The 12,701-nt window shown below is 47.9% G+C and overlaps 4 protein-coding genes across 4 annotated transcripts; 3 read left to right on the plus strand and 1 right to left on the minus strand.

Moving 5' to 3' along the window:
- Positions 1 to 128: 128 nt before the first annotated feature.
- On the plus strand, positions 129 to 5,162 carry TREMEDRAFT_73637 (uncharacterized protein; the record flags this gene model as incomplete). Its single annotated transcript, XM_007004274.1, has 7 exons — positions 129 to 185; positions 360 to 430; positions 547 to 646; positions 1,374 to 1,389; positions 1,435 to 2,058; positions 2,115 to 4,360; positions 4,549 to 5,162. 7 exons carry the CDS (start codon positions 129 to 131, stop codon positions 4,873 to 4,875), a joined length of 3,441 nt encoding a protein of 1,146 aa, XP_007004336.1. The 3' UTR covers positions 4,876 to 5,162.
- Positions 5,163 to 5,378: 216 nt separating this feature from the next.
- TREMEDRAFT_68331 (uncharacterized protein) lies at positions 5,379 to 6,409 on the minus strand (the record flags this gene model as incomplete). The annotated part of the gene is made up of 5 exons (XM_007004221.1): positions 5,379 to 5,430; positions 5,609 to 5,753; positions 6,027 to 6,092; positions 6,148 to 6,291; positions 6,391 to 6,409. 5 exons carry the CDS (start codon positions 6,407 to 6,409, stop codon positions 5,379 to 5,381), a joined length of 426 nt encoding a protein of 141 aa, XP_007004283.1.
- Positions 6,410 to 6,857: 448 nt separating this feature from the next.
- TREMEDRAFT_43516 (uncharacterized protein) lies at positions 6,858 to 8,875 on the plus strand (the record flags this gene model as incomplete). Its single annotated transcript, XM_007003914.1, has 2 exons — positions 6,858 to 6,962; positions 7,017 to 8,875. Exons 1-2 carry the CDS (start codon positions 6,884 to 6,886, stop codon positions 8,873 to 8,875), a joined length of 1,938 nt encoding a protein of 645 aa, XP_007003976.1. The 5' UTR covers positions 6,858 to 6,883.
- Positions 8,876 to 9,783: 908 nt separating this feature from the next.
- Positions 9,784 to 10,818, plus strand: TREMEDRAFT_61634 (uncharacterized protein; the record flags this gene model as incomplete). The annotated part of the gene is made up of 4 exons (XM_007004064.1): positions 9,784 to 9,866; positions 10,143 to 10,222; positions 10,493 to 10,553; positions 10,728 to 10,818. The coding sequence occupies 4 exons, from the start codon at positions 9,784 to 9,786 to the stop codon at positions 10,816 to 10,818; spliced, it is 315 nt and encodes a 104-aa protein (XP_007004126.1).
- Between the last annotated feature and the right edge of the window lie 1,883 nt (positions 10,819 to 12,701).

The raw sequence follows: 12,701 nt of genomic DNA on the forward strand, positions 1-12,701 counted from the left end.
TAGACGGATAAGATAGGCGAGCAAGATACCTTGAGCTGCAGGCCTATTTCTTCAGAAACGCCGAGACTTCCCTTCCGACCTTCTCCACCGTTCCGTCCCCTCAAGCTACGTATACTAACTCCACCATCATGCAAGTTATCCGCTCTATCACCCCGGCTCGTCTCATCGTTTCTCGCACAACCGTAGTGAGTTCCACTTCAACCATCTCATACCCTTCTTTGTCTATCCCATCTCTTACCTATGAGCCATCCGACAGGTGGAGGACAAGAGTTAACTTATAACCCTCGGACTACTCATCTTCGACCAAGGAGCGTAAGAATGGACATATGGAGTCTGTAAGGGAATCCTGCTGACAGTAGCCAATGATCACTCGGTACTACTCTCCCAACAGTAGGCAAGAAGGAGCTACCGCTTCTTCCACTGGTTTCCGGTCAGTTCTAATTTCATCTAGCTAAGAACACGACTTTCGTCACGGACCCATCCGTCAACTCAGATCATTTGGAGGAAATGGTAGTACAAGTGTTCGGAAATTCGCTGACACAACAGCAAGCGCGAGGAAGCAGCGGAAAATGAGTATATCAGGAAGAAAGAATTGGCTGAACTTGAAGCTCTCAAGAAACAAGCCGAAGAACTCAATGCTAAGGTTGTGAGTGGATTGCAGCTCTGTTTTTTTCGGTTGACGTGTGCTGACTAGCGTAGGCTGCTGCTGAAAAGAAGGTCGGGGGGCAAAAGTAGAGGTAGCCAACTGGGACAACCGACTGCTTGAAGTTTGAACAAGAAGCAAGTACGGGAATCGAGAGGGATTGTTAATGCATCTGGGTTGAAAGAAGCATCATCATGTATGCTGCATAGGAGCACTGCTGTCACCTCATATGATGTTCGTATATAGCTATCCTTCAACAGAGAGAAGGTCAAGACATAGGGGAGGTTATGTGAATACCCGTGATGCGGAAGGGCCAAGGCGGGGCAGGGCAGGAGGGGCCCGTCTCAGTTGTGAAAAAGTGACGTATCACCCACCATCGTTTGTCTCGTTTTTCCATCTCTTCCCTCAATACCCTCACCCTTCCTCTTCCATACTTCATCATCGATCAATCAGGGTACTCCTATTCTCGATTATCAACCTGGACTTCTTCGAGGATTCTTGTAAGACGGCACGAACGGACTGCATGCACCCATCCGAACTATATCCACCATCCTCACCGTCACTCAACCACAAGTCGCCGCTTTGATGTGCACCAGTCATGGACAGAGGTTGGCGAGGTAGAGCAGGCGACCCCAATGGATCACGAATACCTGTAAGCGGACCCCGTTCTTCCACTCTTTCATCTCTCTTTTTGTCATTGTGTTATTCTGTGCTGACACTTCCTATGCAGGCGAATACCAACGCTAGTGAGTTAATCCGTTTTGCGACTCGCCTCCAGGACTGACTTTGAGCTTCACGAAAGAAAAAGAAGACCAAAACCCCAACTCCCAGTCGATCATATGGTCCGATACCTGAACCGTTCTTGGCTCTTGCTCCTTCTCCCGTCACATCCCGTCCTTCCTCAGAGCTATATGCTGCGCCTGTAGCTTCTAGCTCAACTCTCGTTCTTCCCTCCACTTACACTCGTCCAGGTCAGAACTCTTCTCCAGGTCCTTCTACTCAAGTCCTGCGCCCGCTGGAAGGTACAAGTAGACGTCATGCTGCCGGATTACTTTCACCTCCTGCCATTATGCCTGGTAATCAGCCGTCTGGACTGCAAGTCCCACCAACTTGTCAGCGTCGTCGTTCTGCCGAAAGAGTAGGTAGGCCCATCGGTTGGGGCGAAGGCAGAGGAAGAAGTGAAGAGTATCTCAGAGATGTGATGTCTGGTAATCATAGTAATACTTCTTTGGGACAACTGGGACAAATAGTCGAGAATGACAATCAAGCTTCCGCGCCTGCGCAGAGGAGAAGAAGGAGGATCGTCAGGGATGACGGAGGATTGTCGAGGAGACCGACTGTCACTTCGAGAGAGGAAGGACGTGCCATAGGATTGGCAAGAGGTGCAAGTATGAGAAGGTTCAATGTATGGGACGGTGAGTAATTTTTTTTATGAAGCAGGGGCGAACGTTGCAGTAGCTGATAAAGTCAGATGTACCAGAAGCTGAAGATCCACCTCCGCCTTTTCCTTTTCCTACGACTTCGACGAATCGGTTACCCCCTACCTTCTCCCCTGAAGAGCCACCAATCACCGAGCCATCTACTTCGACCTCGGTCGCTCAGCCTGACCCGACTACAGCAGAACGCCCACGATCACCGCCACCTTCGTTCGAACAAGCCATCCGCGAGGCGTCACCATCAGCAGTTCCCAACCTGCCGCTTACAACATCTACACAAGAGGACGAAGGGTGCGTCAGTACTTTAGTCAATGAGACTTCGCCGAATCTTCCTTCTGGCCCACCTGAATTGATAGTCTCCCAGGTTGATGACAGCCAAGCTTCTAGTCGCTCCTCGTCACCGGAGTCGGAATATCTCTCAGCGATTGGATCAGTCACTGCGTTGAGTCTGGATGATGTCCCCATGACAGTAGAGGAGAGGGAAGATAGAAAATTATGGAATGCCGACATCCTGGCGGGGTACACTTTGGAAGAAAGGGTGTTCAGGGAGATGGCAAGACGGAGGTCGGTGGAAGATGCCAGTATGCCCCGTGGTGAACATGGCAGTCCTCCATTACCCGTTGCTCAGGCAGATAGGTCTGGACAGGCTACACCAATGCCCCCGACAACGGACCAGCCACAGGCGGTGGATGAGCGGGAAGAGCTTGAGCGACCGTCGACGCAGACATCGGCGTCGCCAGGTACTTCTTCCAGCCCAGCAGGTCCTGCAAATGACTCGCCTGAACCACCTGCCGTCGCCGTCAACGACGATATGCTACCCGTTTCATCTCCACCTGAGGCCCACTCCCAAGATGTAGTCCGGGCACATGGGCCCGAGTCCATCCCTCTTACTTCTTCGTCTACCACACCCACACCCACACCCTTACCCACACATCAGATCTCAACTCCCGAGCTGAGTCTCCCCGACCTGCCCTCACCCTTGGTGATCACTCCCACGAGTTTTGTGCTTCCTCGACGGCCTCTCTTCTCCACCGCTGGCTCTGAGGTCTCACCTAATATCACACAAAATCAGCTTCCACTTTCACATCTTGGTCAGACCAGTGACAGCTCATCTCAGCTCTTTGAGCCATCTCGGGATGTACCTCACAGCACTTCGTCAGCTCGATCTTCATCAGCTGCCCGACCCTTTGCTTCCGATGGACAAGTCGTGGGCATACGTCTCATCTACGATCGCCCACGTCCTGCTGAGTCGAGCAAAAGCGTTGTCCGGGAACCGACGTTACCTCCTCATAGGGAAGCAGCGATGAAGCGTCGAAATTTGCCTTTGGGACCTTTTCGACCATCTGACACTCCGCTCGATTCTTCCGATGAGGTCAATGGCGAAACCTCATCTACTCGGGGACCTCTTATCGACTTTTCCGATACGCAACAGGAGACTTCGATGGTGCATGATCCCTCGCTCGTCGGACTAGCCTCTTCGTCTCTTGACCTCTTACACCTTCTCGAGGACGATCGACCATCTGGCGTAGCTACATCGTCCCATCTGCAGGAACCACCATCCGTGTCCTCTAGGATTGCAGGTAAACGTCGTCCACCTCCACCCCCGCCGCTCCGTACGAATCGTTCTGAAGAAGTACCAGTGACTCGAAAACCATCAATCATCTCCACCGCTGATTCACCTATCACTCCTCGTCCCGTTCAGAAATCCACACCATCCCCACAAACCTCTTCCATTGCAGGTGCCCCGACTCTTCCGACTCGTCGACCTCCTCCTCAACCTCCCAGACCTTCAGATTCCCATTCAGGTACCTCTCGTCCACCCGCACCATCTCCACCACCGGCTTTTGTACCACGTCCTCAACTTCACTCGGCCATTTCGGGTACATCATCCGTTTCTGCTCTTTCGGATAAACCCTCAACTCCAAAGTTGCCTATCACGTGGACGAGTTCAAATCCGTTAACAAGAAGTTTGGCTCGTCCGAAAGGTCCACGTCCTCCACCCGTCCCACCAAGACCTAGAGGTTGGAATAGATCAGTGGTCGTACAAGGTGATCAACCGTCATCATCGGAAGAAACGGTGAGTCCTGATAGACGACGACCCTTGGGTGATAGGACCAATTCAGAGAATCCCTTGGGAAGTACTGGGGAATTCTCACCGAGTTTACCTAGATCAAGGAGTGAGATGAACATACCTGCTAGAGGTGTTAGAAGTGGATCTATGGAGTATACGGATCTGGATGTTTTCGTAGCGAGACTGGAAGGTAGTGGGAGAGAGTATGAGGTGAGTTTATATACAAGTGTTTGATTCTTCCCTTTTGACCTCTCTTCTTCTCACGTCGTCACAGCTGTCATCATCGACGTCAAGCTGAATTTGCGCATTTTCTACTCGTAGTGTTCTCCCCCCTTCGTTAGTATGCTCGTTCGATCTTGATATCTTTCTGTAAGACGTGCATCAGGCTAACGGTCTAGGGCTTTTCACAAATCATAAACTTCCTTGGACCCGCAATGAAACCCGAAGCCACCCCTGAAGCTCTTTCCACACTCTTACCAGGTCTCATCAATGTCGATTCTCGTCGTATTACCCGAGAAGGCAAGGTCAAATTGAAACTGTCTCTTTTAGGTGCAAGAGTATCTAAATGTCCTATTTGTCTTGCACAGTTTAGGGCCAATGAGAAAGGTGTCTTGTTACCTTTATGTGGACATGTAGCTCATGAGACGTGTGCAGAGAGATGGTTTAGGGAAGATGACCGATGTTTTGTTTGTCGACAGAAATTGAAGGAAGAGGGGGAGATATGAGGGGGGTGGTCAGTCGTTTCGTCGTTCGCAAGCTATCGCCTCGTCATCAACAAATAATCCATGTTAAGAATGAACAAGACACCACGACTAGATCTTCCCCGTCCCTCTCCTTGATGGTGAGGAAGATGACCTGTTTCATGATGGATGTCTTCGGGAATATGATGAATTGATTTCGAATTCGGTGTTGGGAGTTGAACGACGCGATGGACGGTACGAGAATTGACTGGATTTTGTATCTATCGGAAGTAATGTAGCATGGGTGATGTATCATGAAATGCCAAATTTTGATCGTCTTTCAACGTCTTCCCATTCTCATATACAGTAACAACCATTTGTCGCGCATGGTGGGCGCATGACGAATGGACCCAAAAGCAAAAAGCGAATGGACCCAAAAGAAAACAGAAATGGACGGTGCATAATCGTCAAATCGTAAAACATACAGTCAATCCTCCTTCGGACCGATATCAATTCATCGTTTCTGTCATTCCATCGGTAAACTCGGATCATTGGGCAAGAATGGATCTGACGAAAGAATGATAATTGATTTGACCGTCCCTGAACGTCAACCATCCGTCAACTTCTCGGTTCACAATTGACCCATTTCCCTTAAATCCCCAAACAGTTTCAAACTAAACATACGCTCTCCACGTTTAGATTTTGTTGCACGACTTTCAGCAAATTGAGAAACACCAGCTCACTACTGACGAGTAGAGACAGGTATGACGAGACTCACTGTACGGGAAACCCTTTGAGAAGTTCATCAACTTCTTCATCTGACATTTTTTCACCGAGTTGAGTGAGGACGTAACGTAATTCACCAGCACCGATGAATCCGTTTCCCGCTTTATCGAACACTTGGAAACCTTTGATAAATTCGTCTGTTTTGTCAATTCTTACCTGAACTTGGGTGGTATCATATCATAGATCTTGAGGTATGATCCTCTTGCGACTTGAAAGTTCGTGAATTTGTTGAGATTCACAGGTCAAAAAATGAGTGATGTTGAGATTCACAAGTCGAAGAATGAGTGATGTTGAGATTCACAAGTCGAAGAATGAGTGATTGAGAAAATGAAAGATAGGTAAGAAACCGAAGTTTGAATACGTAGACGGTAGAGAAGGTTAAGACTGATGATTGATGACTGATAACTAACCCGCTGTACCGGCTGGTTTCCATCCGTCTGGTCTATTCAAAACCTGAAGAAATTGATCATATCCAACTACGAACATCAACCCATACTTCTTCTCTACTCGGTGATCAGAGTCTAAACTCACATGTCGCCCCAACTTGCCTTTCCAATTCCGTCACCTCGGCCTGAGTGGGGTTTTGACCTAAAGATCTGAGAAGTTCTCCTAATGATTCCCTTGGCACTTGACCGGTACCTTTTTTATCGAATAAAGCGAAAGCTTCTCGGTATTCTGACTATCAGCAAGGACTCCATGTATCCCATGGAGTGATGTCTGTGACAATAGAGCACGGGCCTTCAGAAAGGAGATGAGCTGACCTGCGTTACTGGCCTATATTGTTAGTTTGCATGTTGTGGATACAGAGTCAACTCACCATTGTGAGATTCCCGTGAAGATTTCAGAAGGGATAGATGCTAACTGTCAAGTGAAAAGAAAGGGTGTATATGATGCGATGCACAGTAATTTAAGTAGTTCAATGACGACGGTTGACGGGGTTTAGTATCTGAGTACGCAAGTTGGTACCCCGACGCGTCTTTGTCTCTTGATTGAATTTATTTATTTATTTACTCTATATTTATCCTGAAATTCCTTAAATGACTTTTTTCCCCTCCCTTCTTCCCCCTTTTTCTCATCTTTGACATTCTCCTTCAATCACATCGTCCGACCATCTGGTCACATACACTTCACTCAAGTTATCATAAAATCACCCATCCTCAGTCTTTCTTTCCCTTTCGTGTCATTCGAACATTAAGGAGAAAGATCAATTGTCTCTTACAAGACTGAATCAAGTCAATTCGCCACCCATCCACAAAAAAACAAGATAATGACAAACCCCCCTGTCAACAATGTCAACGGTACTAATGCAAGTACCAATGGCACTACTGGTTTAGAGAAGAAATTTAGTGAGTCTTCTTCATTCTCACTGTTGATTGATATGTGTTGACATTCGTTTCCAGATTCGATTGCTCTTAATCCCACGCGACCAGCTTATGTCCCGCCGCACCTTCGCAACGCACCTGCTCAACCAGCAGCGAATTTCGTACCTACTTCCAACGGATATCAAACTGGTCCTGCTGGTCTTCCTACTCCTGCGGCAACCCCTCCCACCCGTGGGGCTTACATCCCACCTGCAAGGGTCTCCGCTGGACCTCCCGAAGACGGAGGTTGGGGTGCTCCCAGACGTCCTGTCGAAAGAAGCTTCGGTTCCGGTCCTCCTGGATTCGGATCTTGGAAAAATGGTCATGTTATAGGTCCACGTAACCCTCGTCTTGAGGCTGAACTCTTTGGCGTAGAGGGTGATGGTGTTCATCAAGCCACTGGTATAAACTTTGATAAATATGCCGATATTCCCGTCGAGGCTACCGGTCAAGGTGTTCCTGAACCTGTGTTGGAATTCACCAACCCGCCTATTGATCCTGTTCTTCTTGAGAACATCCGTTTAGCTCGTTATACCACCCCCACCCCCGTTCAGAAATACTCGATTCCCATCGTTGCGAATGGTCGTGACCTCATGGCCTGTGCCCAGACGGGTTCAGGTAAAACAGGTGGTTTCCTCTTTCCCATTTTGTCCGCCATGTACGCCGTCGGACCTTCTGCTCCTCCCCCCGACAATTTCGGTTACGGAAGGAAAAAGTCCTATCCTACCGCTTTGATCCTCGCTCCCACTCGTGAGCTCGTATCCCAAATCCACGACGAAGCTCGTAAATTCGCATACCGTTCTTGGGTCCGACCCGCGGTCGTTTATGGTGGTGCCGATATCGGTCAACAGATCCGTGCTCTCGACAGGGGTTGCGACATGCTCTCCGCCACACCCGGTCGTCTTGTCGATCTCATCGAACGTGGAAAGATTTCTCTTTCCAACATCAAGTATCTCGTACTTGACGAAGCTGATCGAATGCTTGATATGGGTTTCGAACCTCAGATCCGTCGTATCGTTGAAGGTGAAGATATGCCCGGTGTCATGCAACGTCAAACACTCATGTTCTCGGCTACTTTCCCCAAAGAGATTCAATTACTCGCTCGTACTTTCCTTAAAGAATATATATTCCTCTCTGTAGGACGTGTGGGTTCCACTTCGGAAAACATCACTCAGCGCGTCGAATATGTCGATGACCACGACAAGCGCTCTCTTCTCCTCGACTTACTCCTTGCTGAAGAATCTGGCGGTTTGGTATTGGTCTTCGTTGAAACGAAACGCATGGCCGATAACCTATGCGACTTCCTTTGTGCTCAACGTCACAATGCTACCTCTATTCACGGAGATCGAACTCAGCGTGAACGTGAAGCTGCTCTGCTAGCTTTTAGGACTGGTCGTGCTCCGATCCTCGTGGCTACAGCCGTCGCTGCTCGTGGTTTGGATATTCCCAATGTCACTCATGTCATCCTTTACGACCTTCCTACCGACGTTGCCGAATACACTCATCGTATCGGTCGTACCGGTCGTGCTGGTAACACCGGAACTTCCACAGCTTTCTTCAACCGTAACAATCTGAACCTCGCTCGTGACCTTGTCGACCTCCTCACTGAAGCGCATCAGACTGTCCCGCAGTTCCTGATCGACATATCTTCGGAACGTTCTTTCGGCTTCTCTAGCCGCCCCGCACGTGGTCGCGGTGGTGGACGCGGTGGAGGTAGAGACGCCCGTGCTGGCGGTGGAGGTGGAGGTGGATATGGTGCTGGAGCCAGAAACGGAGGAGGAGGTGGTGGTTATGGAGGTGGCGGTTATGGCGGTGGTGGTGGTGGTGGTTTTGGTGGATACGGCGGTGCTGCTGCTGGTGGTTTCACTCCTGCTCCCGCCAGTACTAGCTGGTGGTGATTCACCTTTTTATGTCAAAGATCCGATTCCCCCTCCCTCCCTCCCTCCATCCCTTCTGTCCCCTCTCTTTCTTTTGCTTTTCCTTCACAATTCCGTCTCCTCCCCGCTTCCATCACTCGACATCGTCTCGTCCTATCCCATTTCCCAACTTTCTGTCTAGACTCATGATTCGATACTCGACTCGTTTCCGTTCCAAGTCTTCCCGTATTTCCCCCCACAAGACAGCGCAAGAAATCATCGTCTCCTCACTCCCGTGTCCACCCCCTTTTTTTCGACATGGACGATTTTAGAGACTACACGAGCACTGTAACAATATACCCTGCATTCATCATTGACAAGAGCATGGACCGTCTGGGCATTTATTCGCGGCTTTACATCAACACAATAGAGATGAAAAGGGCGCTATAGAAATGCCATGGATGGCAAGCAATGAACGATTAGGATAGAAAAGGAGGTTTTCCCCCCATCATGGTCGATGAATTTTAGCATTTAGACGACAATAGGGGACAGTTCTTTTCAAGTCCTGGTTTTTCTAAACAACGATGAATGCATTGAATGTGCATATGAAATGAGTTTGGATATCAGTGCTGATAAGTTACTTGTTTTTACGAACAACTTGTCATCTTCAATGTGACCATCTGCACTGACTATACGATCAGTTATCATCATCATTGCCGTGACAATGGACTCGTCGCTACGCGCTAGAAGATGGAATTGAGGTCGGTGATGGTGAATTGGTTGACCACGACCGAACAAATGACGCAATGCCGGATGACCGGTAGTATGACAAACCGGTAACGATCTCTTCACCACCACTATATAACCAAGAACATTGGTTCGTCTTCTCTTTACTACGATCTATCAACCCTTTCACATTTTGCGACAAGCAGAACTAGAATTATCATAACATGTCTCCACAAATCACAGTTTCTCTAGGTGAAGAGATCTTAGCTTCAGCTCCTAAAGATCAGACGGAGACTGTTGAAGGCAAGTGAGTGTCAATCGTTCTTTATCATTCCATCTCTATTACAATCGCTCTCTTGAGATTCAACACTCAAACATGTTCATACCTATCTCAATCACTATCCTCAACATACCGGTAATCCCAAATGTATGATTGAGTATCCCTCAGCTCTATGTCAATTCAGATTTGATGATATTTATGATTTGACACTTGGATCATTGTACTAGTTTGAATGATGGTCCAGAGTTTCGTTGAATCATTGTTAAATTCATAATGATACTTGGCGAATCTAATTGACTCCAGTTATTATTTCAAAGAAGAAGCAGTGAAAGATAAATCTAAATTCAAACCTTCAAAGACGGAAAGTACTTGTCCTTGGAAGGGTGAGTCTTCCTGCTTATCACGTTGCATACTTTGTCCCTTCTCTACCCTTAGGTTCTCTTCAGATACTGCATATCCCCTGAAATCTCTGAGATGATCCTCCGTGTCATGATATCAATGTATCATATGATCACCAGTCTCATATTAGCAATGTCTCTTGTGATCTCCCCTCACATGTTTCTGTTTCATTCACCTTGTCGTCTCATGTTTCCGTCTCATACGCCTTATCGTCTCATGATCCGGGCTCAAACACGGACATCACTCATTTTCAGGTCTCGCAAAATACTACGACTACGTCAATTCCGATGGAAAAGTGTACAAGGATTTAGTTTGGTATGTCATCTTCCATCCCTCCCTTCCCACCTCTTTGTCTCAAATGTCTTGGGTGAATATTCTACTTCGATAATTTGACATTTCTTCCTCTTCCCCACATCGCATTTTGACAAACCTCTTACCAGATGTTCGAAATGGTATACTGTACACATTCAGAACGAGGCTGAAACACAGGTATTATCCCAACCCCAAGAAAGGCGCAGAGATGGTAGACGGTCGTTGGGCTTTTTACAAGTCTAAACATCCCGATCTTCACATCAGCTGATCAACGGACCTAGATGGTGACGAGTCACCGCGAACGTATGACGGAGAATGTATGTAGCACTGATTGTATGAAATGTTGAAGGTGGAAACAGGACTCGCACATACATACTTCTATCGCGATCGTTGTGACCGATGCTTGGTTGTCGCTGACGCCTCGGATTTGACAGCAAACACTTAACTATGAGAATATGAGGTTCGAGTTGACATGAAACAGGTTACGGGCTCTTGAGAGATAGTGCAAGACATATATCACTTGGAAAGTGAACACTACTCCTAGCCAGTACTCGTACTCTTACTGCAGCCATGTAGGCTGTAAGTTAGGCAAGTTGGCTCTGACATTTACGGTGTCCGAGTCTAGGTAACTAGTCGATCGTTGAGGACTCGGGGCCGCGGGGCCAAAACATGTGTTTCAGTTTCGGATGAAACGCTGCGTCCAAGCAATGCGCCCTGCGCCCCGCGCCCCTACTATGCAGCCTACACGGATCACTCAGAAACCAGCCTTGGGTCTAGACCCATTTTCGAACGCAGCAAGTACCCTTCCACTTTTCACTATGGTGCGATCCATGTTCATATCCGTTGTTTCTGACATCGGCCAGAACGATTCATCACCTATGACCGAGGGAGATTAAGACACTCAGTCAGATTCGACCGACGGAAAGAACACAAAGTGAGTCATCTTATGAAAGTCGTCATCATGACCGTCGGCCGTCGGTCTCCTTCTGGCACAAAGGAAGAAGACGCACTTCAGATCTTTTCAGATCTCTTCAGATCTATCTTGTTCCCTGATTGTTTAGCTCCTTTGGAAAAAGACCATGCCCGGACCTCTTCCAGGCGTGAAAGCAGAGGACTAGTCAGAAAATTTTGCCGCCGGAATACGCATGGGGCAAAAAAGGAAGAAAAAAACTTAGTCATCGGCGATCGACAGGTTTGTGCGTCACCGATCTCCATCACCGAGCACACCGACTCAACCTCGATTTTTCAATGATCTAGGCCCGTCACCGCATGCGCCAAAGCACCACCCCCCTTAAGATGTCTCGTTGTAAAGATGTATTCAAATATGTAAATAGTACGGAGGTAGATTACTCGTATTTCTTATCAAAGTTCACTTTGTTCAATCTTCCCCGTCTTCCCGAGCTAAAGTATCATACACCTTTCCTTGTCCGGGGAGATCGAAAAGGAAAAAAGCTTGAGAACGTCTGTTCTGATTTGAGACCGACGGCCGACGACCGTCGGTCAACTACATAGTAATCTTTGTCTCCGCTCCTTTCACCCATCACAACACCGAGTACAGTACGGTACACCGGTACACCGAGTCGGTCAGAGCAGATATATATAACACGTCTCTCAAATTTAGCGGTGATTCAATAGGTCTCTTCCCTCTTCCCTCTACCTTCTTTTCCTATCAAGTACTTCATCCTTCCACTTATTCGCCACCAGTGGTCACATCATTTCTGAACTATCGTTCAAGACTAAGATCATAGTGTCGACTCGACGGATCCACGTCGAATCAACTTTAGACCCACGTTGTCGATACACGTTCTCTATAATATCATCCATCGACACCCCCTTCAACACAACATTTCACAAATAATCAAACATAACAAGAACAAGAACAATGGCTCAAATCAGCGAAAAACAATTGGAAGAAGGTCGTAGACCTTCTGGACCTACACTTTCCTCTCGTTCTCCCACAATCTCGGACGATGTACCTTCCGGAGCGAATGATCCCGCCGCTACTCTCACCGACCTGAATGGACCGAACGAAGGGAAATTAACGGAACCTGAATGGGCGGTTCAAAGCACACTTGGTGTCACGGAGAAAGATTGGAAGCAGAAGGAAAACCTCATCATATGGCTGATACGCTCTATCGAGATTGCCAGCTG

This window comes from Tremella mesenterica (assembly GCF_000271645.1).
Source record: "Tremella mesenterica DSM 1558 unplaced genomic scaffold TREMEscaffold_4, whole genome shotgun sequence".
Classification (NCBI taxonomy): Eukaryota; Fungi; Basidiomycota; class Tremellomycetes; order Tremellales; family Tremellaceae; genus Tremella; species Tremella mesenterica.